At 39.2% G+C, this 27,403-nt stretch overlaps 1 protein-coding gene across 2 annotated transcripts in view; it reads right to left on the bottom strand.

The window, feature by feature from the left end:
* BANK1 (B cell scaffold protein with ankyrin repeats 1) overlaps positions 1 to 27,403 on the bottom strand; it is a 284,727-nt gene that overhangs the window by 15,696 nt on the left and 241,628 nt on the right. For both annotated transcript variants that reach the window (XM_038401089.2, XM_043513193.1), the window contains exons 12-14: positions 5,887 to 5,955; positions 3,416 to 3,594; positions 1,770 to 1,830 (exon numbers count right to left, since the gene is read on the bottom strand). In XM_038401089.2, coding sequence (XP_038257017.1) covers positions 1,770 to 1,830; positions 3,416 to 3,594; positions 5,887 to 5,955 — 309 coding nt within the window. The remainder of the gene's footprint in view (positions 1 to 1,769; positions 1,831 to 3,415; positions 3,595 to 5,886; positions 5,956 to 27,403) is intronic.

The raw sequence follows: 27,403 nt of genomic DNA, 5'->3' as shown, positions 1-27,403 counted from the left end.
AAGATACTTTCAAATCTTTGGGGGGGGGGATATTTTGTTTTGTGTGTTCTCTTGGGAAACAGAGAAGCATCAGGTCAGAAAACTCCTTCTCCTATAAACCATCCTAAAAGTCTCTCATATTACAAAAATTGTAAGTAAAAGCCAAGCAAGGCGAGTTAGATTATCTTTTGTTCTGCTTGTGAACTTTTCCTTTGCTGGAGAGAGCTTTATTCCTGTTTTTTGTAACTTTTAAACTAAGCCTAGAGGAAGTTCAGCTGTGTTTTTTAATCTTTTGTTACCCTGTAAGGTTATTTTCCATCCTGATTTTACAAAGGTGATTTTTACCTTTTTTTTAAAATAAAATCCTTCTTTTAAGAACCTGACAGATTTCTCTATTGTCCTAAGACCCAGGGGTTTGGTTCTGTGATCACTTTGTAACCAATTGGTTAGGATATTATTCTCAAGCCTCCCCAGGAAAGGGGATGTAAGGGCTTTGGGGGAAGAGGAACTCCAAGTGGTCCTTTCCCTGATTCTTTGTTAAATCACTTGGTGGTGGCCACGTACCCTCCAAGGGCAAAGAATTTGTGCCTTCGGCAAGTTTTAACCTAAACTGGTAGAAATAAGCTTAGGGGGGTCTTTCATGCAGGTCCCCACATCTGTACCCTAGAGTTCAGAGTGGGGAGGGAACCATGACAGTACTAATTGTCAAAAATAAACAGCAGGACAGGTTGAACTATTTTTTAAATGCGATTTCACATACACTGCACTTGACAAGCAATTAGTATTAATATTTAGGAACAGTTTTTAGTTACCCGAGTGACTACCTGTTTAAAAGGTACCTATTTTATATTTACTTTAAAAATGCTCCTTGATACTCCAAAGAGTACTCAACGAATACTGAGTTTTATCAGATTACTACAACACATTAACCATCAAGTCTATGTAAGTGCACTGTTTTCCAATGAAAACAGTAGTGTGGGTGATTTCCTGATTAGGGGAGCAGAGAGAAAAATAAATTTGCAAACATTTTGTGATTTAGAAATAGAATTTTGCATTGACTGTGTTCACATCCTATTTTTAACAAATGTTCTGTGAATGGAGTTTTGTTTGTATAAATATTTGCGGAAAATTTCAGGTTCATACTCAAGCTTTGTCTAACCATGAAACAAATATTTAGTTTCAAGACAGGATGAAATTTGTTTGCAGGCCATCCCATCAGGAACAAAACAATATGGTAGAATTTTAAATAATGAAAAAAACCACAGCTCACATAATGAATACTAATTATGTGACAGAGCTCTTGCAGTGAGCACTTCCCGAGCAATTCACAGGCACTAAATACGTATAATTTTGAAGAGTGAACAAGTTAGTAAAAACCAATGTGTGCTCATCGATGCGTCAAAAACAAGAAAAAAAAAAGACTAAAAATTCACCACATAAACTGTTATTAGGAAATTGATTGCCCATTTCTAGTCCCAACACTTTATTAAGCAACACAGTGCATTACAGGAAAGCTGAGCACTAGACACCAAGGGTGAAATCCTGGCCCCAAGTGAAGTCAATGGCAAAACTCCCACTGACTTCAGAAGGGTCAGGATTTTACCCTAAAGGTTGATCAAGTCTTAAAAGGTGGTATTAAGATAATACCTGTGAGTTAAACCAAGATACACAAAAGTGCTCACTAGGGTCCTGATCTAAAGGCCAACCTGGGATTTGGATTGGTACTTTAGCAGAGATATGGCATATTTATCCCTCAGTTCATGTCTTCATTGTATTGAAATGCTACTTACCATACATAATTTCTTCTGGTCTTTTCCCAATAATGCTATCTCTGAGCTGGCGTACTTTTTCCTTAAAAAAGAAACACACAAACAACAATAAAAATCAATTAACTAGGGTTGATTGTAAAAAAATGAATGAATAAATAGCTGGAAAAGTTGGCTTTTTAGTATTCTGAACATTTAGCTTCTCACCACAGGAAAATCATTTAAAAAGGCTAGAAAGAATGTTATGCTGCACTATAGGTGCAGTCTTTTAGTTTCAGCATTTATCCCCAAGCCATCAGCAAGTTACTGCATATCCAGGACTAGATGATAGTTACACTCCTATCCACATAGATTTAAACAGTCTGCATCGGTCTTTGTAGCCATAATAAGAGGTAGCCATTTTCTAGCCAATTGAGAAATAAGGTGCTAGTAGAAAGAACCTTTAGGGCCTGATCCTACCACCCTTATTCATGATAAGTAGCATCTTATTACGCAAGTAATCCCACTGATTGTCTGCAAAGACATATTGATTCTTAAATATTTATTTTTTTTGTTTAAAACCGATGTTTAGATTGAACAAATTTCAGCCCATGTATTGCTTGTGAACTGCAAACTGAAAGAGGCATTTTAATGGAGCTTCTCACAGAATAAAATACTATTCAGCATGAATACTGATACAGTAGTAGAATCATGGTCTAGGAATCTGGAAGATATCCTATTCTTCACTTCACTTTTTTTTTTGTACTTCTGATAATTGCTGGTGGGGCTACTGCCAGCGTAATGATTTGTTTGTTGCAATATAAAAATGGTTCCATTTTAGTGGTGGGTGGGAATACAATGATCCCTATATGTATATACCAGACTGTAGCATGTAATTCTGCATGCAAGCGGTTTGAAACCCGTGTAAAACCTATGCAATGTATATACAATGTCCTATATATCTGAAATGGTAGAACTTCCATTAGCTGGCTCTATTCATTTTGTGTGTAATTGAGAAAGGTTCAGCTTATTCAGTGAGAGAAGGCGTATGATGAAGAATTCAAAGATAATCATTTTTCATAGATGTTACACAGCTTTCATAGATGATCAAAACAACAAGATTTAAAAAGACAAAACAAAACATGAACAAAATGGTGCAAAAACTATGTTCTAAATACATAGTTGGGTACCAAAATACTCAACTGAAATTAAATGCTGAGAACCCACTTGTTCTCACTGAAATCAGCTGCTGGGTGCACAACACTTTTGAAAATCAGGTCCCTGGGTATGTCTATACTACAGCTGGGTGGCCAGATTCCCAGTGTGGACAGATAGACTTGTGCTAGCTCTGCTCGAGCTAGTATGCTAAAAATAGCAGTGTGGACGTTGCAGCATAGGCGGGGCCTGAGGCTAGCTGCCTGAGTCTACGCCTGCTGAACTCCTGGGTCTTAACTTGTGTGGCTAGCCCAAGTTGCATCTGCACTGCAACATCCACACTGCCACTGATAGTGCACTAGCTTGAGCAGAGCTCGTGCAAGTCTGTCTGCCAGTGCTGGGAATCACAGCTGCAGTATAGATGTACACTTATTTGGATGCCTAAGTATGGCTTTAGGACTCCAAATTTAGGTACCTATTTTTGAAACTCTTGGACAAAATGTTCTACAAACAAACATAATCCTTCAGAAGTATACCTGCTGTGTGACTTCTAAATGGCTTTTTTCATTCTTCCATTGTTTAAACTTCTCAAGTGCTTCATCCACAGTAATTGTTCCCTTCTTCACCTGTTCCTGCAAAAGGATCAGTTTTTCCTGTCCAGAAGGGATGCTGTGTCTCAAAGTGGAATCAGTGGAAGTGTCAGTTACAACTCTGTCTGTAGTTATCAAGTGTAAAAGAGTTTAAAAAAAGAACAGACGGTTAATTCATTTTTCAAAATGAAAGCTCATTTTGAGCAAGAGCATGTGAGCAGCAAATCTGTAAGGAGATGGCAATTAATCTTTACCATCTTAACCATATTTACAGCCAAGCTCTATAGAGAAAAATGCAATGAACTATTTGCTAGTGTTCTTTTGAAGTAGTGTGAAGTAGTGTGTCCTGGTGAACAAAACTTTCAAACTCATCGCCATTTGCCTGATTGGTTCACTCTTCATTAAATTAAGTTTATGTAGAAACTCCTCATTTGAGATAGTGCCGTACCATTAATTATGAAATTCCACAGAATTCAAAATGGAGTCCTGACATAAAAGAGCTGCCATATATTGGGTCAGACGATGGTCCATTTTGCCCAGTATCCTGTCTCCAATTGTAGCCTGTACAAGAGCTTCAGGGAGAGTGTACAGAATAAGGCAATTATGGAGTGATCCACCCCTGTATTCCATTCCTGGCTTCTGGCAGTCAGAGGTTTAGGGTTGCCCTGAGCATGGGGTTGCATCCCTGACCATCGTGGCCAAGAGCCATTTATATCATATGTAGACATATTATATCAGTGCCAAGTTATTTGCTTTATAAACCATGACATTACTTGGAGATAGGAGTGGAAAATCCCAAATTCCCATCAATATCCATTCTCCTCTCCTCCCAAAATCACATATCATATTTCCCAATAGCTTGTGCTCAGAGTAGGTTAGAAGCGGTTTTGAATTTTCATATAATTCACTCAACTATAATGATCAGAAAATATGCAGGGTCAAAAAGGAATCTTTTAATTTCTATGTAGCCTCATCGGACTAGGTTCTAACTAATCCCTTTGCAGGTGTGCAGTTGAAGAGAAGTAATATGGAGCTTTATGCTCCCACCCTCACAGTTTAGCCCATATGTTCTTAGTATTCTCAGCTATTGTAATGGTTGCCTGGGGGCAAAGGCAGCTGGGAGTAGGCTAAAGCAGCCCAGAGGCTGCTTTGATTTTTTGAGGAATACTGAAACAGCTCTCTGTCAGCCCCAGAATCAGGGAACTAAAAAAGGTGGCATAATGCCACTGCTGCTCTGCTCTCCTCTCCTCAGTTCCTACACAGAATGCAGCTAGGCTGAATCTCCAAATGGAAGCCATAGTATTTGTCTTTACCTACATGTAAGCTTTTAATTGATTATGTCTGATTCCTTACTGTGCCTGCATGACATCCCTTTATTCTACATGAGGGATGACCAGCTGTGCAAAGGGAAATATACCTTGATGAAGAGGAAAAAAAGTCATCATTGAGCCCCACTCTGCTCTTTTTCAAGAATATTAAGTACCAGCATACATTGGCCATGAATCTCCACCACTTTGCATCTCTGATAATAATTTACATTTGTGCTAAGAGAGTGCAAATGACTATACCGGATGCCGGGCAGTGGAAAAAATCAAACCTAAAACTTTTTAGGGGAATAACCTTTGTAGGGATACACTAGCAATGCTCCATTACTAAATGTTGCAGTTATTTAATCATTACCCAGAAACTTCCTATATTTCAACACTTATTTTTTTTAATGAATTTAGTGCTTGCAAAAAGTGACACCGACAGTACTAGCAAGTGGCGTTCTCTGTTTATTCACTGAACAGACAACTGTAATGCAGCTTCCCTACTCTGCTTCAACTAATACGCCCTAATCCTGACCTAGAGGGGCTATTTCCTGGAAGGGTAATTCAGTCTCAACTCCATGTTCATTCATTTAACAATAATGCTAGTTATGCTAGGATACCAATTAATGCCAATTGTGGTGGTAATTTAGTGATATGGACTCTTCTCAAACAGCAATTGGGCTGGGGACCAGCAACTCATTTTACATGGGCCACAAAGCAGCCATGAGATAAGCTTTGGTCACTTGCTGTTGACTCAGGCAGGTTAGAACTGGTGCACAGCATACATATGAGCCACCCAGTTCCTCCTTTTTTAGTTTTAATCATTATAGCAAAAGCTGATAGAAAAGTGCAAAGTCATTTTTGCTTTTTCATATCTTTCCAAAAAGCTTTTATAAAGCTCCTTGATGATTTGCTTTGTTAAAATAATAATTTTTTATTTATTTGAATTGATTTTTAAAAGCTGAAGAACTATTGGGGATTTAGATCATCTTGGTAGGAAAAAAAGATATTAAATCCTTCAAGAAAAAAATCAAGCCAGAGCAAAACTCTCATAGTCCTATTAAGGATCATCAAGACAGTTACAATAGTAAAAATGAGGTTCCACACCTTGCTTCCTGAAACCATAGTACATCTTCTCGTTATCACTCTGAGTTCTGGTGGTCTTTTGCTGAAACACTGCAACAAAATAAAAAATGTTAGGAAGTTGGTCACAATTACACAATAAGGAAATAGCTCAATGCTTATCAGAACTTCAGTGTCCTGCAAGGTAATTTTGGACCATTGAAAGTAAGCTGGAAGAGGAAAATAAAGTTTTGGAATAGCCTTCCAAGGGAAGCAGTGGGGGCAAAAGATCTATCTGGTTTTAAGATTCTACTCGATAAGTTTATGGAGGAGATGGTATGATGGGATAATGGGATTTTGGTAAGTAATTGATCTTTAAATATTCAGGGTAAATAGGCCAAATCCCCTGAGATGGGATATTAGATGGATGGGATCTGAGTTACTATAGAAAATTCTTTCCTGGGTATCTGGCTGGTGAATCTTGCCCATATGCTCAGGGTTTAGCTGATTGCCATATTTGGGGTCGGGAAGGAATTTTCCTCCAGGGCAGATTGGAGAGGCCCTGGACGTTTTTCGCCTTCCTCTGTAGCATGGGGCATGGTTGACTTGAGGGAGGCTTCTCTGCTCCTTGAAGTCTTTGAACCATGATTTAAGGACTTCAATAGCTCAGACATGGGTGAGGTTTTTCATAGGAGTGGGTGGGTGAGATTCTGTGGCCTGCGCTGTGCAGGAGGTCGGACAAGATGATCAGAATGGTCCCTTCTGACCTTAGTATCTATGAATCTATGAAAAAAAATTCTCTCTCAATGTATAAAAGCAGCATTTCTGGAATTTGCTTATGTGAAAGAAGAATGCACAAAAAAGGATGCCATGAAAAGGAAATTGGATGCCAAAGTGATACAGAGTAGTTGGAAGACTCAATGACAAAACAGAATCAACTTCAAGTAGTAGAAGTTTAAAGAATGAACTCTTTTGCAAGCACAAGAAGGTGCAGGAACAAATCCAGATATTTACCAAAGAGAAGACTAAAAAGGTGTGAAATGTGCAGCGACTCAGTGCAAGTGAAGAGCAAAACACGCAGGGGGAAAAAAAAACAAACTTCTATTGGAGAACGTCTGGATGTGCTTTGCCAGTAACAGAGAAAAGACAGTACCAGGAAGAAGCATGTATTCTTTCTTCCATTCAGAGTAATTCAGAGACCAGAAAAGAAAAGCTAGTTCTTCATAGTGGAAAAAGTTGCACAAAATCACAGAAGGAACAGGAAGCCTGTTTATAATGAAAGGATTCCAGATCATAGCAGCCTGTTAAAAGCTTTTGAAAAGCAGACCCCCTGAACACAAATGGCCAAGGAATCTTTTAATTGTGACCAGAATAAGGAGAGGATGACCAATGAAGAATGTCCATAGGTGTGTAGTAACTGTGCTTGTTATGACAAAAAACCCCACCTATGGATTCCTTCGTTAGCCTTTGCTGGAAGGAAGATAGCCTTTGTAAAGCATTGAGCATTTGTCCTCTTTAAGACCGCTGTAATTTTGCAATCTGAGAACTTTAGCACCACTACTAGTTAATCTGCCACAAGAACTATTAAAAGTGCACAAGCTGTTAGTACTGCAGCTCTCCTAATAACAGAGTTTTAAAAACTGTACGTCTGCGTGTGTTTGGATTTAGCTTGCACTCGACAACACAGCTACTGACTACAAAAATACCCAGATCTTTCCTGTGAAATTCTGTGGAGAAGAAAAACTTTGTACATGTCTATATTTATTTAATCTTTTTTAATCTGATTTTTCTTTTAACCCTTTTTTGCAGTTGTCATTTTACCACTAATTTGCAAAGTTGTTTTGTTGCATAGAGACATTTATTTTAACCAGCCACAGAGTGCCCACATATTATTATGTGAAGGGTATGTTACAAAATAATAATAATAAATAGACACACTGTCACATTAATGACATATAGTTTGTATTACAATGTTTACAAATAATTGCTAAACATCATGGGTCTGTTTTGGAGCTCAGTTAAACTGGTGCACATATTGAGTTCCATTGATGTGAATGGAATTACTCCACTGAAGTCAATAGAGTTCACATTGTGAGATCAAAATTTGGACCCAAGAGTGAAAGGTGTCATGCAACATTTAAAACTTGTCTGAACCCAAGGAACTCCTGAATTTTAATTCCATCTCTGGCACACATTCTGTTTATTGCACTGGACAGGTCATTTAACATTTCTGCCTTAGCTTTCCAACGTGTAAAATAGGGCATAATTGTTGGCTGCCTCACATAGGGAACTGAGATGATTGATTAAACCATGTTTTTAAAGTATTTTGGAGATAGACAACATTTATGTTAGTGCTATGTACTATTATTATTCATAATAGTAAACAGAAGAAAGCAATCTAAATGAACACGAATTAATAGCAATTGCTAATGTTTGTCCTTTCCTAATTACCAGCAATTACAATTTAGTTGGTTTCTTAATCAGAAACAAAATTAAGATGCAGTAAATGAATGCTGCAGTTTACATATATCTGCACAATACACAGTGCCCAATTAATAACATATGTAATACAACTATATAAAAAAGAATGTGTAGTCACATAGAATTCTAAGGATAAAGCATCTGAGTCCCCATCCTACTAACATTTAATGTGTATGTAATTTTACTCTTGTGAACAGACGCATTGACTTCAGTGGGACTATTTAAGTGCATATATAATGCATTTAATTGTGGGCCTGTAGCCTTAGAATTGAGGGCACTCAGCACCTTTTCAGAATCAGTTCTTATGCAGCAAAGCTTTTAAGCACATGCTTATCTTTAAGCATGAGTACCCCTAATGAAGCCAATATACTTCTGTATTTCCAAGGCCTCTATTTATTTCATCTTATCATTTCCATATTCTAGAAACTGATAGCCAGACCTGTAAGAACCTAATCTCCTCCCGTTTTATATCATCCAGAAGCTTTTCCATTATGAGACTATCCCATACTCTTCTAAGACACAGTATACTGTCAGGGGGCTCCTTTCTCATCCAAAGCACTGCCAAAATGCAGATCTGATGCTGTCAAAAGGTATGAGCAATTTTTTATTATTGAGTGGATAGATCTTTTTATTTGTAAGCCCCTAAAGTTTTACTAATAGATCATAAAACTAACAGATAGCTGGTAATTTCTCTCTTGTTCTGTCCACAATGAAGTTTAAGATAATTGACTAATATTCCTGTGCTTAGGAATTTTTCTACCAAATATAGCTTAAGGCATGAATTGTCTGACACATCTCTGTAGGTTTCCGTTAAAGGAGTGGTTGTCAGGTACCACTTTAATAGCACTTATGACTATTTTCTTTTATAGTTACACATATGAAAGAGGAGCTGCTGTATGGCAAATAAGAGACCACAGCTCTAGGAGCCAGATCCAAAGACCAATAAAGATAAAGGAAAGATTACCATTGGCATCAGTGGGCTTCGAATCAAGACCACAGGGAATTTTCTTATCTAAAATTTTTCCCACTTATTAATATAATTACATTTGTCTTCAATGGCAAGTGTTGGTATAATGAATATTTGAAATTATTATTATTAATATTAATATTAGAGACTACCTGACTAACTTAACCATGAATTCCTTTATGAACTCAAGCATGATTAGGTAGGATCTGACAAAGAACCTTCAGATTCATGGCTCTTTGTATCTGCTGACTTTAGCAAAAACTGTTTTCTTCCTCTAAGGCCTTCCTTTCTTATCTCCTCGCCCCTCCTTGCTTACTAGCAGAACAGTGGGAAGGGTTGTGCTTGTTTATTTTAAGACAGTCTTTCTTTGTATTGTTACTGCAGCTGTTTATTTTATTAGTTACTTTTTGAACCATACATCCTTCCCACATGACAAGCAATAGCCAGGTTATATGTCTTATTCTCACAACCTTCTTTTATTTACTGATTGGGACCTTTTCCTTACTAGCGACAAATAATAAAGCAAATATATTATTTTCTTAACCAAAAAAACTAACTTTAATTCTTTTATTTTCTTAATTATCCCAGTGAAGGAACTTTCATTTCCAGGTGTTCACGACTGCCCCCATCTTACAATATTATCAAGGCCTATTGCATATACCGCCAGCACTATATCATTTTCTTTAATTAACCCTGATGATCTTATTACACTAAATATATTGTAAAATAGAAAATTGCAATACTTCTAATATCTTTACAGGGATTTCTAGTGGAAGGATTTGAAAGAAGAACCAAACATTACGGAGAATGGTCATTTCTGTCATTAAATATTTTAAAAATCTTCTCAGTAAAGGGTCATAATTTGCTTCATGTAATTTTTCCAAAAGGGAGGTAATATTTAGTTGTTGTTAAATACATGTTAATGTTAATACAAATACAAATATAATACAAATATATTTGCCCAGTGGATTTTAAAGTTTTTTTGTAAAGATTTTTGGGTATCCTAGTTTAACTGTCTTTGCTATATATCATCATCTTGATTTATCTTTCTTTTGTTGTTTTTTTTTTTTTCAGGTATCTTATACCAAAGATGAATAAAACATGGCTTTTCCTAGCACTAACCTTTAATATTTTTGTTTTGTGAACTTTATTGGACAATATTTTAATCTATTTAAGTTAACATGCTCTTGTGTATGTCTGAACATTACATTCATGAGTTACATTCTGACTTACCCACTAATAATGCAATTATTGCAGTTTATTGCTGCTGCTGTCAGGTTTTCCCTTTGAGGAGCAAATTGTCAATTCCTTGTTTGTGAATGAGACTAAGGATAAAGTGTGGGGAGGGACCAGAGAAGAGGGAGTTCTTTGTTCAAATAAAAGTGACAAATTATGTCCTTGCATTAAGCACACCATTTCCATAGATGAAAACAGAACCTGTGCATGTGCATTTTGGGATAAAAAAGAAAAGGAGTACTTGTGGCACCTTAGAGACTAACAAATTTATTTGAGCATAAGCTTTCGTGAGCTACATGATGATGCATCTGATGAAGTGAGCTGTAGCTCACGAAAGCTTATGCTCAAATAAATTTGTTAGTCTCTAAGGTGCCACAAGTACTCCTTTTCTTTTTTGCAAATACAGACTAACGCGGCTGCTACTCTGAAACCTGTCATTTTGGGATAGAATTTGTCCCCAAAGTTTTACACGTTACTGTGGGGTTATCTAAGAGACATATATTCTTACTAGGGACATTTACTTATAGTGTAGCGGGCCAGGCCTCAGTGCCATTTAAGCTCAGGGCTCAGGCTTTGCACATGTGTGCAGAGTGGAAGTCGTGAAGGGAGTGCCTCTGTAATGCAGGATAGGTCTTCAGATCGACCTTGCACAGAATGGTAAGGAACGTGCTGATGGAAGCAAGCCAAGCGAGTGGCCGGAAATTCCATACTGCACAAGCTTTGTGAATACACTAAAAAACTGGATCTACACACAGGCTTTTCCAATGACCAGGAATGGCCCTAGCGGTCTGCCAGCCAGGATAAAAAATGGATTTTGGTACCACCCCCAAAACAAGCAGCTGAGTAAAAAGCAAATGAACCAAAATGACCAGCAGAGAAAAACAAAACAAAAAAAAACCCAGCTGAGTAGTATGGAGCCCCCTGAACTCAGGGTGTCTGCCCTGCTTGCCCACCCTACAAGTAGCCCTATTAAAACTCATTCATAGCTTCAGTTTAGAGGGTTAGATTTCACCTCTTTAACCTTTACCTCTTTGAGCCCACCTAGTCCAACTGAAGTATTTTCTCCATTGTGGGCTTTTTCTCCCATTTGTATGTAGAGGGTTACTGGTGTTTAAAGGATTTTTCCTTTTTAAAGTAGGGGACAATAGAGTAACCACAACATAGAGGTGAAATTGTAATTATTACTGCATAAAAAGGCATCTGTATTCTATTTTCTACCAGTATTGTTAAATCAATAGCTTGGGGTGTGAGAATTAAGAGCAGAGTTTCTAACAAAATCATCAATAGGGGAAATGAAGTGAGTCCTGGATGGGTACTCTCAACAATATCCCTAATTGGGAAGTATTTTAATTGATAGGCTTTGAGATTTCTGCTGAGCTTTGAAATGCTGGAGTAATCAGAAATGGAATTAGTCTTCCAGCTGTTGAAAGTAAAATCATTAAAACCACTCTGCATCTTGCTAAAATGATTTCAGCTGGCAACAAACGCTCCGTGTGGGCGAACTAACTGAAAACAAATTAGTCCAATTTTTGGAATGACTGAAAAGATGTATAAGTATAATGCTATACAATGGACACGTACAGAGATGAATCAAGCAATTTGTTCTACCACCCATATATTGTAACACAGGGTGGGCAAACATTTTGGCCCAAGGGCCACATCGATGTATGGAAATTGTATAGTGGGCCATGAATTCTCACAAAATTGGGGGTTGGGGTGCGGGGTCTCCAGCTGTGGGTGCAAACTCCGGGGTGGGGCGGGAGATGAGGGGTTGGGGTGCAGGAGGGTGCTCCGGGCTGGGACCGAGGGGTTTGGAGGATGGGAGGGGGATCAGGGCTGGGGCAGGGGGTTGGGGCGCAGGAGGTGTGCAGGCTCCAGGTGGCGCTTACCTCAAGCAGCTCCCAGAAGCAGCAGCATGTCCTCCTCTGGTTCCTACGTGGAGGCGCAGCCAGCCAGCCAGCCAGCTGTGCACGTTGCCCCATCCGCAGGCACCGCCCCTGCAGCTCCCAATGGCCACAGTTCCCTGGCTGCCCCGACATCTAGGAGCTGGAGCAGAGACATGTTGCTGCTTCCAGGAGCTGCACAGATCGGGGCAAGCCCCCAACTCTGCTCCCTGGTGAGAGTTCGAGGGCTGGATGCAGCCCTCGGGCTGCAGTTTGTCCACCCCTGTTGTAACCTCTGGAATACGGTTGAACTATTATATAGGGAAGGGCTTGCTTGTGTGACGGGGAAATTATTCTGTCCTTTCCCACATAAAGAAGAAGAATAAAAAGGTGCAAAGGGCATCAATAAAGCAAACCCACATTTTGATGGTCAAGATATCATACTTTATTTCCATTCAAGGCAGGGTGTCTATTTTCTGAATCTCTCTGCTTTGGGTAATTAAAGTGAGAAGCTATGCATTTCCATTACACTTATTTATCCAACCTGTACCTACAATGATCTCCAAGATACTAAAAAGATGGCCCTTTCAATTTATATTCATATTATAGCTGATTAAGGCATGTGTGTGGGCATTTATGTCAAAAAACAGAAATCCAATTTAAACTATAAATGAAAAACCAATACACTTTACATTCAATATATAGATACATGTATCCCAGAGAAAAACTATGTCAAAATGGAGTTAAGATTGAGAGTACTCGTCACTAGTTTAGGGTACAATGCATTACAGGAATGTTATAATCATCCCCTCCCCCAAAGCATTATAAACCCTGAAAATTCAGTTTTCCAGGTTCAATTTAAAAAGAAATACAAAACATAGTAAGTATGAAAATGCACAGGTAGTGTACTTAAATAACCTTAACTCTGCCCTACAGTCACATTATGCATTAAACCATATGTTTATGATTAAGACATTTCAGAGTTTGTAATCTCAGATTAGATTACACTGATCTCTAAAGAAACATTTTTTTAACTCCCCCTCCCCAGTTATAAGACAGTTAAAATTGTTTAGATGCACTGGCTGCATTTCTGTAACGTATATGGAATTCTTTTAGGTATGTACTATAATCCAATTAACTCTCTCATGTAAGGAAAGATGGAGAGCAAAAAGCAGATGTAGGCAGATTCCAGCAGGAAAGGGAAACAGAAAACAAATACTTGAAAGCATGACTGCAGTGATGCCTTGGAAAAATGCCAAATGCCAGGGTTGCAGAATTACAGAATCCACAGGACCCTGATTGAGATGCAAGGGGCAGTTCACACATGTCAGAGTTATTGTTTTGGCTCTGCAGATGCAGGCAGGAAATATTACACTATTTCAACCTTGAAAACTGAACCAAGCATCTCTCTACAACCCTAAGACTAGAAAATACTTTTTTAAATGAAATCTGAGATTCTGGAGCACAATTCTATGGCAAAGGGGACATTCCACAGCAAATTCTTTGGCCAATAGGAGTTGCAGAATGTACACAGGGCCCTGGTTATTGTATTATGTTTGCACAGTGGCTGCAGACTGAAGGAAGAGTTGGAATTTGGCTCCCTAAGATATGTGAAAAGAAAAGGAGTACTTGTGGCACCTTTAGAGACTAACAAATTTATTAGAGCATAAGCTTTCGTGAGCTACAGCTCACTTCATCGGATGCATTAGGTGGAAAAAAAGATTTGTGAGTTTCTAATGCAAAACTGAAATAAGGGATTGACATAGGCAACTACATTTGAACTTTGAAAGATCAAAAATGTACCCAGTGATGACATCTTTAAAACAATAAAATGATGGTATGACTAACAATATAGTCACCCAAGAGAGAAAAAAGCTTCATTAGGAGATGTAAACTTGGATGAATTTAGTTAGATGTGTCTAAATCTTACTGTCCTCTTTAGCTGTCTAAAACAGGAAGCTAAGACAGGAAAATTACTGATTTGTTTATAGAGTCATAGATACTAAGGTCAGAAGGGACCATTCTGATCATCTAGTCCGACCTCCTGCACAGCGCAGGCCACAGAATCTCACCCACCCACTCCTATGAAAAACCTCACCCATGTCTGAACTATTGAAGTCCTTAAATCATGGTTCAAAGACTTCAAGGAGCAGAGAAGCCTCCCTCAAGTCAACCATGCCCCATGCTACAGAGGAAGGCGAAAAACCTCCAGGGCCTCTCCAATCTGCCCTGGAGGAAAATTCCTTCCCGACCCCAAATATGGCAATCAGCTAAACCCTGAGCATATGGGCAAGATTCACCAGCAAGAGACCCAGGAAAGAATTTTCTATAGTAACTCAGATCCCATCCATCTAATATCCCATCCCTGGGGATTTGGCCTATTTACCCTGAATATTTAAAGATCAATTACTTACCAAAATCCCATTATACCATCTCCTCCATAAACTTATCGAGTAGAATCTTAAAACCAGATAGATCTTTTGCCCCCACTGCTTCCCTTGGAAGGTTATTCCAAAACTTCACTCCTCTGATGGTTAAAAACCTTTGTCTGATTTCAAGTCTAAACTTCCTGGTGGCCAGTTTATACCCATTTGTTCTTGTGTCCACATTGGTGCTGAGCTTAAATAATTCCTCTCCCTCTCCTGTATTTATCCCTCTGATATATTTATAGAGAGCAATCATATCTCCCCTCAACCTTCTTTTAGTTAGGCTAAACAAGCCAAGCTCCTTAAGTCTCCTCTCATAAGACAAGTTTTCCATTCCTCGGATCATCCTAGTAGCCCTTCTCTGTACCTGCTCCAGTTTGAATTCGTCCTTTTTAAACATGGGAGACCAGAACTGCACACAGTATTCTAGGTGAGGTCTCACCAGTGCCTTGTATAACGGTACTAAAACCTCCTTATCCCTACTGGAAATGCCTCTCCTGATGCATCCCACAACCGCATTAGCTTTTTTCACAGCCATATCACATTGGCAGCTCATAGTCATCCTATGATCAACCAATACTCCAAGGTCCTTCTCCTCTTCCGTTACTTCTAATTGATGCGTCCCCAACTTATAACTAAAATTCTTGTTATTAATCCCTAAATACATAACCTTACACTTCTCACATTCTTACATTTGTTGTGTTAGCAACACCATGTCTAAAGAAAAAAAAATCACTGATAACATATACACAATTTGTGTTGATTTTTAAAATAATCCATTATTGATATGAATGAAGCAACTTTCATGAAATTGTGCTCTTGAGGACGAATGTGATTGGGTCAGAAAATCAGCGTAATGTCACCTAATCAGCACTTTCAGTAAAATACACATATGAAGCAGCAGCAGGAGACAAAATGGTAGATGTCATTCATCTGAAATCAGCTTGATCAGGGTTATTCAAGTTGCATTTATTTGTCAACTTCATTGAGTCTGGTCTTAGCAAGCTACCTATAACAAAAACCGCATTGCTTAGGAAACACTGACAATTACTAATCACAAAATTTGAAAAAAATTCTACACTGGGATACAGGGCTAAATGGTAGTGTGAGTTAATTTATACACCAGGATTTTACTTCTTAATATCACCGTTCACATTTTAACTATGTCACCAATCGGAATAAGTTTGTTAGTTTCAAACTTATCCTTACTCAATATCTGGTCACATCATAAAACAATCACACAATTAACTACAATGACTGCATCTGATCAAGAGAAGGCCAAGAATGAAATAGAAGGGGTAGGTTACAAATCAGTGTTATGGTGCATTGATAGACGTATGTACGAAATTATTTCTAGCTTTACTTAGTGTAATTATTTTATTACTTAAAGATCATGCCAGGTGTACATGGCATTTAGAAAAATAAAACTGACAAGTCTCTTACCTGGGAGAGATTAAAATCTAAATTAGACAAAATACAGCAAGGGATGTCAGTAAACAGAGGACAGCAAGCAGGAGATATGGAAGAATGAGGGTTGGCACAGTTAGGGATCATGAGTTATACCGACTGTTATGTTTAATTCTATTAATTGCTGGGTTTTCCAGCAATAAGAGAATGCTGGGGAAAACAATCAAGTGGATTGACTAACTAATAGAATGTGACATTAAATTGCTAGGCAAGAGAGCACCCCAAGAACTCTTGCTCTGCAGCTTCTATTAGTAGGTAAACAAACATATGATAGAAGTTGGAAGACCTCTCGCAGTGCATCTCAGGAATATTAGGTTCATTATGAAAATGGAACAATTAACTAAGCCTAAAACTTTGGATATATTTATTAGGCTTTGGAGTCCCATTTTTGTTGCACAGAGAGAAGATACTGTATGAATTTGCTTTGAACATTATTCTATGTATATCTACAGCTATAGCTTCTTCATTGCTAGTGTGTGGAAAAACTGCAATAAAACACAGTGGGCTGACATCTCCTGTCTGGTACATGGCACACTGTTGACAAAATGGGAGGAAATTACATCTAATCTTCTGCAAAACATATATCAACAAAATAAATTTTAGCAAAATAAAAAAGTCTCATTCTCCTGTCATGAGTAGGGTATTTGTGTGTGTGCACACCATGCTCATCTTCTGTGCCTGCTGCAGAAAAAGAGTGAGCGTGACACTCCAAAAGGACAAACAGTAAGGGCAAAATCCTTTACACAGTATGGGCTTGAACCAAAGGCTGTTGAAGTCAATGGGAGTCTTTTCAATAACTTCACTGTGGGATGATCAGGTCTTATGTTCCCCTCTGTAAAGGAGTTCAGTCACTGCAGGAGCACCTCCTTGTGGCCAGAAGTGGTGTAGCGGCTGTCTTTCCAAATGGCACCCCCTGCCAATGGTCACTTTGGTGGTCTCTCCTTTTGTAACTTGGTCCTCTGGCCAGGTCATGCTTTATTCAATCCCCTCCGGGATAACAGAATCCAACCCATCATTAATCCAATGACTGTAGAGCAGATCTTCCTGTCTCTGGGCTCGAAGGTCATTACAGCCTTTACCTCAGGGGGTTTCACCCCACCTTCCTTGGTGGCTGGTAGGGGAACTTCTACTCTGGGTTTCTGTTCATGGACCCTGTAGCTAGCAGCCAAGGTCTACTCCCTCAGAGTCCTTCCTGTCTCTCTGGACCACATTTTATTTCTTCTATCCCCTTCCCTCCCGAGACCGACTGCAGACTCTCTCCTTCAGTCCTTACTCCTACTCCTTCTTCTTCTTCTTTTGCTTCTGAGTTTGTGGAGCAGCAGACTCACTTCCTGAGTCTATGACTACCATTCACTGTTAATTCAGCCATAAAGACAGATGAAATTAGCTAGCCTTACCTCTTTCGTGACTCCAAAGACAGACACACAGAAAGCTATTCCTGCTCTACCCATTCCTTCTTCTTTGGAGCTGTCAGTATACATTTGACAATAGTGTCTCCATGTATCACAGATGTACGAGATTTAGCAAATCAGTGTATTTATCATTCTTCTCCCTTGTTTATTATACAATTCCATTTCTATCGGGGGGGGGGGTGGATTTCCAATGATAGGGTATTTTCCCATTGCTACAGAGTTTGACTTTTCTTAAGCCCTTCTTTTCATTGACATCCTTTACCCACTGCTTTACAATACTTACATGTGGAATTTTCAGTTTTTGTCCTACCCAGTCTCCAGTTAATCCCCAACAATATATATTAGTGTAGCGTTATCTTCACTATCATCTAATGCTTTAGACCAAAAGCTTAAGTCTAGGATCTTCATTCTAAGAATAAAAACAACGAGGAGTACTTGTGGCACCTTAGAGACTAACACATTTATTTGGGCATAAGCTTTCATGGGTTAAAACCCACTTCATTAGATGCATGGAGTGGAAAATACAATAGGAAGATACACACACACACACACTCTCTCTCTCTTCATGAAAAGATGGGGGTTGCCCTACCAATTCTAACAAGACAATTCAATTAAAGTGGGCTATTATCAGTAGGAGGAAAAATCACTTTTGTAGTGGTAATCAGGGTGACCCATTTCAAACAGCTGACAAGAAGGTGTGAGTAACAGTCAGGGGGAAAAATTAGCATAGGGAAATAGTTTTTAGTTTGTGTAATGACCCATCCATTCCCAGTCTTTATTGGCCTAATTTGATGGTGTCGAGTTTGCAAATTAATTCCAGTTCTGCAGTTTCTCGTTGGCATCTGTTTTTGAAGTTTTTGTTGTTGAAGAATTGCCACTTTTAAGTCTGTAATTGAGTGTCCAGGGAGGTTGAAGTGTTCTCCGTCTGGTTTTTGAATGTTCTAATTCTTGACATCTGATTTGTGTCCATTTATTCTTTTGCATAGAGACTTTATTGTTTGGCCAATGTACATGGCAGAGGGGCATTGACAGGCATTTCTCTAGCTGTTACCTGCATTTCATACACAAGTGTAGGTAATGAAGACACCACATGCTATACCCAATGCCTGTGCTTGGATACTGTCTAGTTTTCTCAGATTTGTTTTTGATGCTGACCTGAAGGCCCGGCAGCCATACTCAATATTAGGTCTATTTAGAACTCTGTTTAGCACTATCACTGTTTTTTTTAATCTGCTCCCCTGGAGGTTCCAGATATACTTTTAAGTAAGTTGATTCTCCCCTTTGGACTTATTTATAATATTTGCAATATGGTCCCTATCAAATATCACATCTAAGAAATTCTTCCACTATACTTATCTGCTGGTCATATATATAATATAACGTTACCTCTTTTTGAATCTTCCAGTCCAAGTTGTGAAGATCATTCCTTTAGTTTTATCAATGGAGAACTTGAAACCCCACCTGTTTCCCCATTCTCAACTACTCTGAAGTGCATTGTTGATTCTTTTGGTGGTATTTTCAAGTTTTCTGCCTTTGATCCATATGGCACTCAGTCCTCAGAAAATAATGTAATGCCTATTCCTGCACTCGTCTCCTTTGATAGGTCATTTATTATGATTTTAATAAGGGTTAGGCTAATGCCACTTCCCTGTGGAGTTCCATTTGTAATGGAATATATGGTGGAAAAGGCCTTTCGTATCTGGACTTTTATATTCTTTTGCTTAGAAAATCTCTTATCTATCTATACATTCTTCCTACATTACCCATAGTTGCCACTTTTTACAAAAAAGATTTACATTACCCTCTTCAGTGTAGGCTTTTTCTATGTCCAAGAAGGTTCCAATGTACTCATTGGTTTTCAAGCTTTTATGCGTTTCTGTCTCTATCAGTACAATGTGGCCAGTCACACTCCTACTTCTTCTGAACACACTTTGTGTTCCATCTGTGAGCCTATTTCTTTCTAGGTATATTACTAATACGTCTGTCACCATCTTTTTCATAGTTGTACCTAAATATGCTGTGAGGGTAATTGGTCTGTATGCCTCAGGCCCAAAGTGCATGTGGATTGATTTCTTCACTGGGACAAAAACCATGTTTCCAGCCCCTAGATATTTTCCCTTTCCTCTATATGCTATTGTTTCATTTTAGTATTATCCTCAGGCTTTCATCACCTAGTATGAAGTATTTGAGCACTTCAAAGCTTATTTTGTCCTTGCCTCGTGTGGTGCTTTTGCTTCTTTTCATCACTTTTTGGAGGTCCTGAGAACGGAATTTTTCATTTAAAATAAGACTGACATCTTCCTCCCACCTATTCATTATCTCATAATTATCATTAAGGAACGTTCTTTTCCTTTCCCTAATTTCCATCCCCTGAGCCTCATCATTACTGACTTTTTGAAGCATGGTGGCCAAAATTTCTGCTTTTTCTTTGTTGGAGCTTATTACTCTGACCTTCCACTGAAAGGCTTTGTGTTGCTCTTACTCTTATTCCGTTCATTTTCTGAAATTGTTTGTGTACCTCTGATGCATTGATATGTTTACTTTCCCGCAGATTTCCTCCAGCTTTTTCTTTTCGCCCTTTTTATAGCTCTATGTGCAAGTACCTTACTTTTTTTTTTTAATACGTCATTAAGTCCTCACCATTTAGTGTAGTTTTTGCTTCTTATATGCCTTGTTCCTTTCCTTAATTAACTGTAAACATTCCTTGTTCCACCACAGTACGCTTTTCTATCTTTTATAAGGGTTGGTATCCTAGGAATAGCTAGGCTGGCTGTCTTTGTAATTTCCTTAGTAATATTACTACAGAATTCCTCAGTATCCTCACTTATACACTGCATGCCCACATGTTCCTCATGTTAAAAAACTTCCAATTTGATTTTTTTAGGTTTCAAGTGGAGGTATTAGTCTCGTCTTTGTATTTCCTTTTCCTTGATATCTAATGAATGTCAGGAACTGGTCACTATCCATTTCATCCTCTCTGTAAATTTCCTGGATGCATTTGCCTGCTATGTTACTAGAAACTATTCCCAGGTCTTGGCAAGAAAGGCTTCAGTCTGCTACAGTGAACCTGATAGGTCTTCCATCATGTAACATTAATAAATTATTATCTTCAAAAAATTGCTCTAGGACATTTTCTATTCTTATAATTTTTCCAACTTTCCCACAATCTGTTGTGATTGTTCAGATCACTGCAGATAATGTATGGGCATGTAACATCCACAGTTAATTCTTTCAGTTCTATAGTCTCTAGTTTTCTGCAGGGATTATAAACATCATGTACTTTGAGAGATGCGGAGCTATTTTTTATCAGTATCTCAACAGCATTATACTTGATATTTAACTTTTTAACTCTAAATCAAGGTAGTTTAGATTCTCCTTAACAAAGGTGCAGACACCCCCCACCCTTTCCTATTTCTCTAGCAGGTCTATACATGCCAAATCTTGGATTTTTTTTAGTCTAGTTTTTCTATTTGCCAAGTCTCTTTTATGCATAGTACATCAGGCTTTGTTTACATATCAATAACATTTAATTCCTGCCCATGTGCAATAAGACTATGTGCATTCCAGATAAAAACAGTCACCCCCATTCTTGTAACCTTCAATACTTCCTTCACTTAGGAAAGTATGGGAGATGTTCCTCTGATAAATTGCTAGTTCACAGGTATTTTTCAGCAGCTTTAACTACAAGTCTAATTTTCTCTGTTTTCTTTCCTGTCTGAAAGAAGTAGCATGTATGCCTCCAGTCATAGATGCAATTTCTTTTTCTATAAGTAGTATATCATCTCCTTTTGACCCAATGTCACTCATTACTTTCTTCTCAGTATTTTGTTGCTTGGTATATTTTGTTGCCTGCCCCCAACTGGGTATTATTTTCCCCTCCAGGTGTCTCCTAGAAGCTTCCGCATATGAGATTGTAATGATTTTGTTTTTTATATTCCTTTAGCTTGCTTTGCCTCGGTGCATTCTCCATATGCTGAGCTGTGTTTTCCTTCAAAAATGTTCTAATTGTGTTCTGTCCCTTCCTCATAATTATCATATGAATGGTCTTCTCCATACTTGCTGCACATTAATTTCCCTTTGCAATTATTTGCTAAGTGACCAAATCTTTGACACCTGTTGCGTCTTCCCTGTTTGTTTCAGTTAGGAATCCAGGTAGCTAACTGTTCACTTTTAGCTTTCTTAGCACCTTTGTTTTAAGGAGCTGTCCTATTTGTTCTTTGTTTTTGCATTCCACTAATAAGACTCCATGCAGTAGTTTCCCAGATCTTACTATATCTCCAACACTTTTTTTGAACCATTCAGCAATCATCAGGTGATTGACATACCATATCTTTATCTTGGGATTTTACTGTTATATAATTTTCTCCCATGTCCCATTCGTGCCTTCCCACTTGCAGTTCTTTCTATGTGGTTCTAAAGAATCTATCCTTTTCTTTTTCCTTGTTTTCAACCAGTCTTTCTCAATGCTTTCCCTGTCCACATTTTCTAGCCTTGTTTGAGTATCATTTGTTATCACTTCCATCTCTCCCCAACCAGCAGTTTAGTCTGACGAGTTTTCCACTTCAGCCCCAGCAAGAGAACCAGCCACATCTATCCAAATCCCCTAAACCTCTTTATGCTACAAACTTCCTACCTTTATAATCACCACCCAGCCCCATCCCAGTTGGGCTTTAGTCATCCATTAAGCCTCTCTCTCTCAGGTATGTTATTTGGACTCTCAGGCCCACATTAACCCCTTCAGAGCCTGTGTGGAGTACACACCTCATCACGCCCACCAAAGCAGTTCAAAAAGTTTCAACAATTCCTAGTTTCAAATTACTCCTATTCCTCTCCACAAATATTATTGCTAGCTTGTGGTCACTTCTGCTGAGAAATAGTTAAAGGCATACAGTACTTGCAGATGGATCAGAAAGAAAACAAAATTATGTCTTATTTGGGATATGGATCTATTAGTCCCAGATCCACAAAAGGACTTAGGAACTTGCACCCCCAGATTTAGGTGCATATGTCCCCAATTTAGAGGCTATTGCAATTTACAAAACTCCCTCTTGTCTGCTGTCTTAACTCAGTAGATGCTCAAATTCACTCCATGCCTAAATTTCCACTGTAAAAGTTCCCTGGGCACCTAAGTTTTCACCTCTGGGCATGCACCTGACTGCCTGAGGCAGACTTCTGAATATTTAAGGGCCAGCACGATCTTCAAAGCTGGTCAAGATAGGCCTTCCCCTTGCCTATCTCACTTCTGGGACTCAATCCACTAAGGGTGCTCGGAGCATGTCTAACTCTACCCAAAATGGCCATTCCCCACTGTGCTTGATGAGGCAAAGGACTTGAACAGGGGTCTCCCACCTCTCAGGCAAGTGCCCTAACCATAGGGTTATGTGTCTCTCTTTAGCCCAATTAATATTTAATTAATTAATACAAAGTAGTATTTTTTTCCCCAGAGGACTGATGAAACTGCACCCTTTTTTGCCTCTGATGGATTCCTCAGCTTTCAATCACAGTAATGCATCCTAAAAATGTTTCCTCCCATTGCACCTTTTCAGTAGATTTCTTAATGCCCCAAAGTTTGCTCATCTAAAATCTAACCTTAGTTTACCAATCTAGCCAATAAAGTTAGCATACCAGTTTACAAGCAGAATAAAAAATCCCCATTCTAGCCAGTAAAACTACTAGAGCATTAAACAATCTCAATCTCTCACACTGGAACGGATTGCTATAGTTACAAGAAATCTGTTGTTTCTTGAGCCTCTGAGGCACTGGAAATGAGGGATTTTTACAACATTTGGGTAAACACTACCTATTCCTTATATGGAATATTCCTGTTCCCCAAAAACCCACCCACTGGTTGCTGAGTGTGGTGCAAATTCATACGGTTTGGATGAGATGCTAGAGTGCAACTTGTACTCTTTTCTGGAATAGATTTTGGAATTTTGTTCCACTACTGACTTTTTGGCTTGAAATTTGTCCCCCGGACAGCTGCTTTTAGATGCTAAAATGTTTTCATGTATTTGGGGGGACAGTATGGCTCCAGGGATATGTAATGAGACACAGACTACAGCATGTCACTGGTTGGGTGAAGTAGAATAGTAAAAGCCTTTGGCCCCTGAGAGCTCTTTAATGACACAAATGAAACAAGTTTGTGGCTTCATTCTAGTTCCTGCTGGACCAGGTGTCCACATAACAAACAACACTTATGACAATTAGCACCCTCATTGGTCGATTCAGCAAGGAGGTAAGTGACTGGTCAATGAGGGATACTTAATATATCCCCTCAACCCTTGAGGCAGTCCTCAAAAGTCTGAGTTGGGGCACACTGCTGGGCATTGTGGGAAAGCTTGCCCCTGTTGTGAGGATAAATTGAGAAAATTGGGTTCCAGGGCTGTTAATCTGGCACTTATAACAAGCATTGTAATTTCACTGTAAAATAAAAACAAAAATCCCTTAATACATTTATTTAACAATTGTTTTGACAGCACATAGCTGGTAACATATTGAAATAACCTGGTAAGGAATATTAAGAATTTAAGGAACGGAGAGGGAGCACACAGGGAAAGTACACCATCTGGACAAAGCGCTATCTGGCACCACTTTGCAGCTTCATCTTTTGATGAAATTTTCATATAAAGACAGAATATTTACACTGGTGTGCATTAAACACAAGCAGGGATACACGCAACTGTTTATTAAAGATGCAGTATGTTTAGTGGAGTGTTCAGCATAGAAGTTCGCATGTTCAGTATAATCTGGCAAAAATTACATGAAATTAAGAGAAACCTTATTAGAACTCAATGATTTTAAAAAATAATGAGGGGAATCTCCTAGCTGAAGAGTCATAAAAACATTACATTACAGATCTCTTTACTTTCATCTGCTGGGAGACACAGGGCCAAGATACTCAACTTGTGTACATAATCACAGTTCTGTGGAAGTCAATGGAGCAATGCCAATTTACATCATCTGAACGTCTGACCATCATCCTTCAAAGCGTAGGTCCTACTCTGAAAAGTGGCTGTGAATAAATGGTATCATGTGTTCCTATGTTAATTGCCTGTAAATCAACAAATCCCAAATTGTGGTCTGCAGAGCGCTTGTTGGTGATCTATGGAAAACTGGTTAGTCACATATTTCTCCAGTCCAGTGAGTCATAGTCTTGTTTCCGGCTGCTTCTAAAGTTATGCTTTTTTAAATATGGCTGCAGGTACGGGGAAACCTGTGGGTGAGGCTCAATGAAAGTGTGGATGGAAGCCATAACTGACATAGAGCCTGTTCTATCATATTGAGGCCTGGGTTGAATTATTGTAGGCAAAGTCCTCATAGGGTCACCTTGGTGGTAGTTCAGGGAACAATGGGGATACTGCTCCAGGACCTGATGGACCCATTCCATTTGCCTGTTAGCCTGAGGGGGCTCCACGCTAAGGAGCTTAAAAATTCACACCAAAAGTGGGAGATGAAGCGTGGGCCTCGGTCTGATACGCTACTGGTTGGCAGATTGTGGAACTAGAAAAGAGGGACACTGTTTCCTGGACAGTAGAGATTTTGTGGCAAGAAACAAATTGTGCCATCTTGATCAGGAGGTTGACCATGACAAGCATCACCATGCACCCATGAGAGCAGGGCAGCTCCACAAGGAAATCTAGAGACATGGTGGATCAAGGCTGAGGTGGGGTGAGGAAGGGGTGGAGAAGACCAAGCGACTTTGAGCATGGGTTCTTCTGGGAGCCTAAAGGTCGCAGAATTTAATGTATTTCTTGAAAATAAGAGCTGTCACTGGACGCCTCTATCACTACCTGGTGTACTTCAATGCCTGGTCAGTTTGTGTGCTCGCATGGGCCCAAACACACACCAGGTTATTATCTTTCACCACGGTGTGTATTTATTCTTTTTTACAAAGTAACAGAGTGTAAAGCAGGCTTACAGGGAGAGGAAGCTTCCATGAAACCTTCACTCCTCAGCGCAGGGTCACCCTCTGAATGCCCCTTCTGAGCTGCCCCTTGCTTCCTGTTCCATCCAATTACCTCATTAGCCCCGAGATTATCAACCAGGTATGCACAATCCCACAATAGAAAGTGTATAATTGGCTTCAATTAACCCTGCACTCTTCCCAGTGCTGAAGAAGGTGAGCGGGGTGCTACACATAGTACCCTGTCACAAGAACTCAAACCTGGCCATGAGAAACTATGAAATTAAGCCCTGTGTTTTAGACTGGCCAAAGTGCCCAGCAGGCAGCGTGTCATCAGACAGTTTTAAAGTCTGGAGTCCCGGCTGTACGTGGAGGGAGATAAATGGTGGTATATGCTATTTGATCATTTCTCAATGAGTGAGAACCGTAAACAGAAACTGGGCCCCGAACAAACCTTTGCCTACATGGAATGCTACTGACTTCAAGAAGGATCTACTTGTGGAATGGCCTCTCTCTTGGATGGCATCAGGACTGAATGTGAGAGGCTCTCCTAAGCTAATAGCATGCATCTCTACTGCTTGATTTTAAGCAGCAGACTCTAAGTAGTAGCAGTGACAGACTTGTATCCTCTCTAGGTGCGCTATAGAAGAGGAGAACACACACTGACCAGCAGGTTACCTATTTCCTGTTGATAGGGAATGGTCATCCTGAGCATCTGAAGGGCACAACAATTCAGAATCCTGGACAAGCCCCCACTAACCCACACTCACCATTGGGCTACACCTGTCCAATCCACAATACAGGATCAGGGCCTTGGCGATAATACTTTACATTTAAATAACATCGTTCAGCTAAAGTTTCCCAAAGTGGTCTCCCTAGTAAATTTCACACAAAAAATACATTGCAACCTTACTATTCTTTCCAAATCAAGCACTCAGAAGTTAGGAGATGCTGTAATTAAGCTTGCTCATGCAACACCCCTAAGAGGTAAACTGTGGTGTTATTCCCATTTTACAGATGGGAAACTGAGGCACAGAGATTAAGATCAAAATTATCCACTGTTTTTGAATGCCAATTTGAGACACGAGGAGCCAATTTTTTAGAGTACCTAGCATTATATAGCACTTTATACATTCAGAGTATAGCTCCCAGTTACTTCCGTTGTAAATGTGAGCCCTCAGCACTTCTGAAGATCAGGCCCCATGATCTCAAGTTGGGTTAGAAGAAAAGGAACACACAATTAGTGACCACCTGTGAATAGTCTGGTTTAAGTGACTTGCTCAGCCCCACACAGAAACTCTGTCAGGAACAGGGATAGAATCCAACTCTTCAGGGCAGCATTCAACTGTGTTAAACAGGAGACCGTCCCTTCTATTACTGCAATCCCATGTCTTATTCAGTATAGATCTTCCTTTTGCTGCAACTCATGATGCAAAGGTCCTACAGACAACACTACTCAATCTTGATTTATCCCAAGAGCAGGGTCAAATCGGCCTGTGGACTGAATAACCCAGGGGTCCCGTGGGAAAAAAAATGTGATCGTGTAATTGATGCATATGGACGAGGGGGCCAAATTAAGGTTGTACAGACAACCTTAATTCTGGCATTTCCTAACTTTTGAGTGCTTGAAATTGCAACATTAATAATGTTCTTTTAACACAGCTTTGTTTTTTAAAAACAAACTGACAAAACAAATTCCATCTTGTGACATCATATTGATACCCACATTGCTGTTCATCAGCAGGGTTGGAACCGTTTAATCCATCACACAAACCTCTGCCATTATA

Source organism: Dermochelys coriacea, chromosome 4, assembly GCF_009764565.3.
Source record: "Dermochelys coriacea isolate rDerCor1 chromosome 4, rDerCor1.pri.v4, whole genome shotgun sequence".
In the NCBI taxonomy this organism is placed as follows: domain Eukaryota; kingdom Metazoa; phylum Chordata; order Testudines; family Dermochelyidae; genus Dermochelys; species Dermochelys coriacea.
This window is presented reverse-complemented; position numbering and strand designations above follow the sequence as displayed.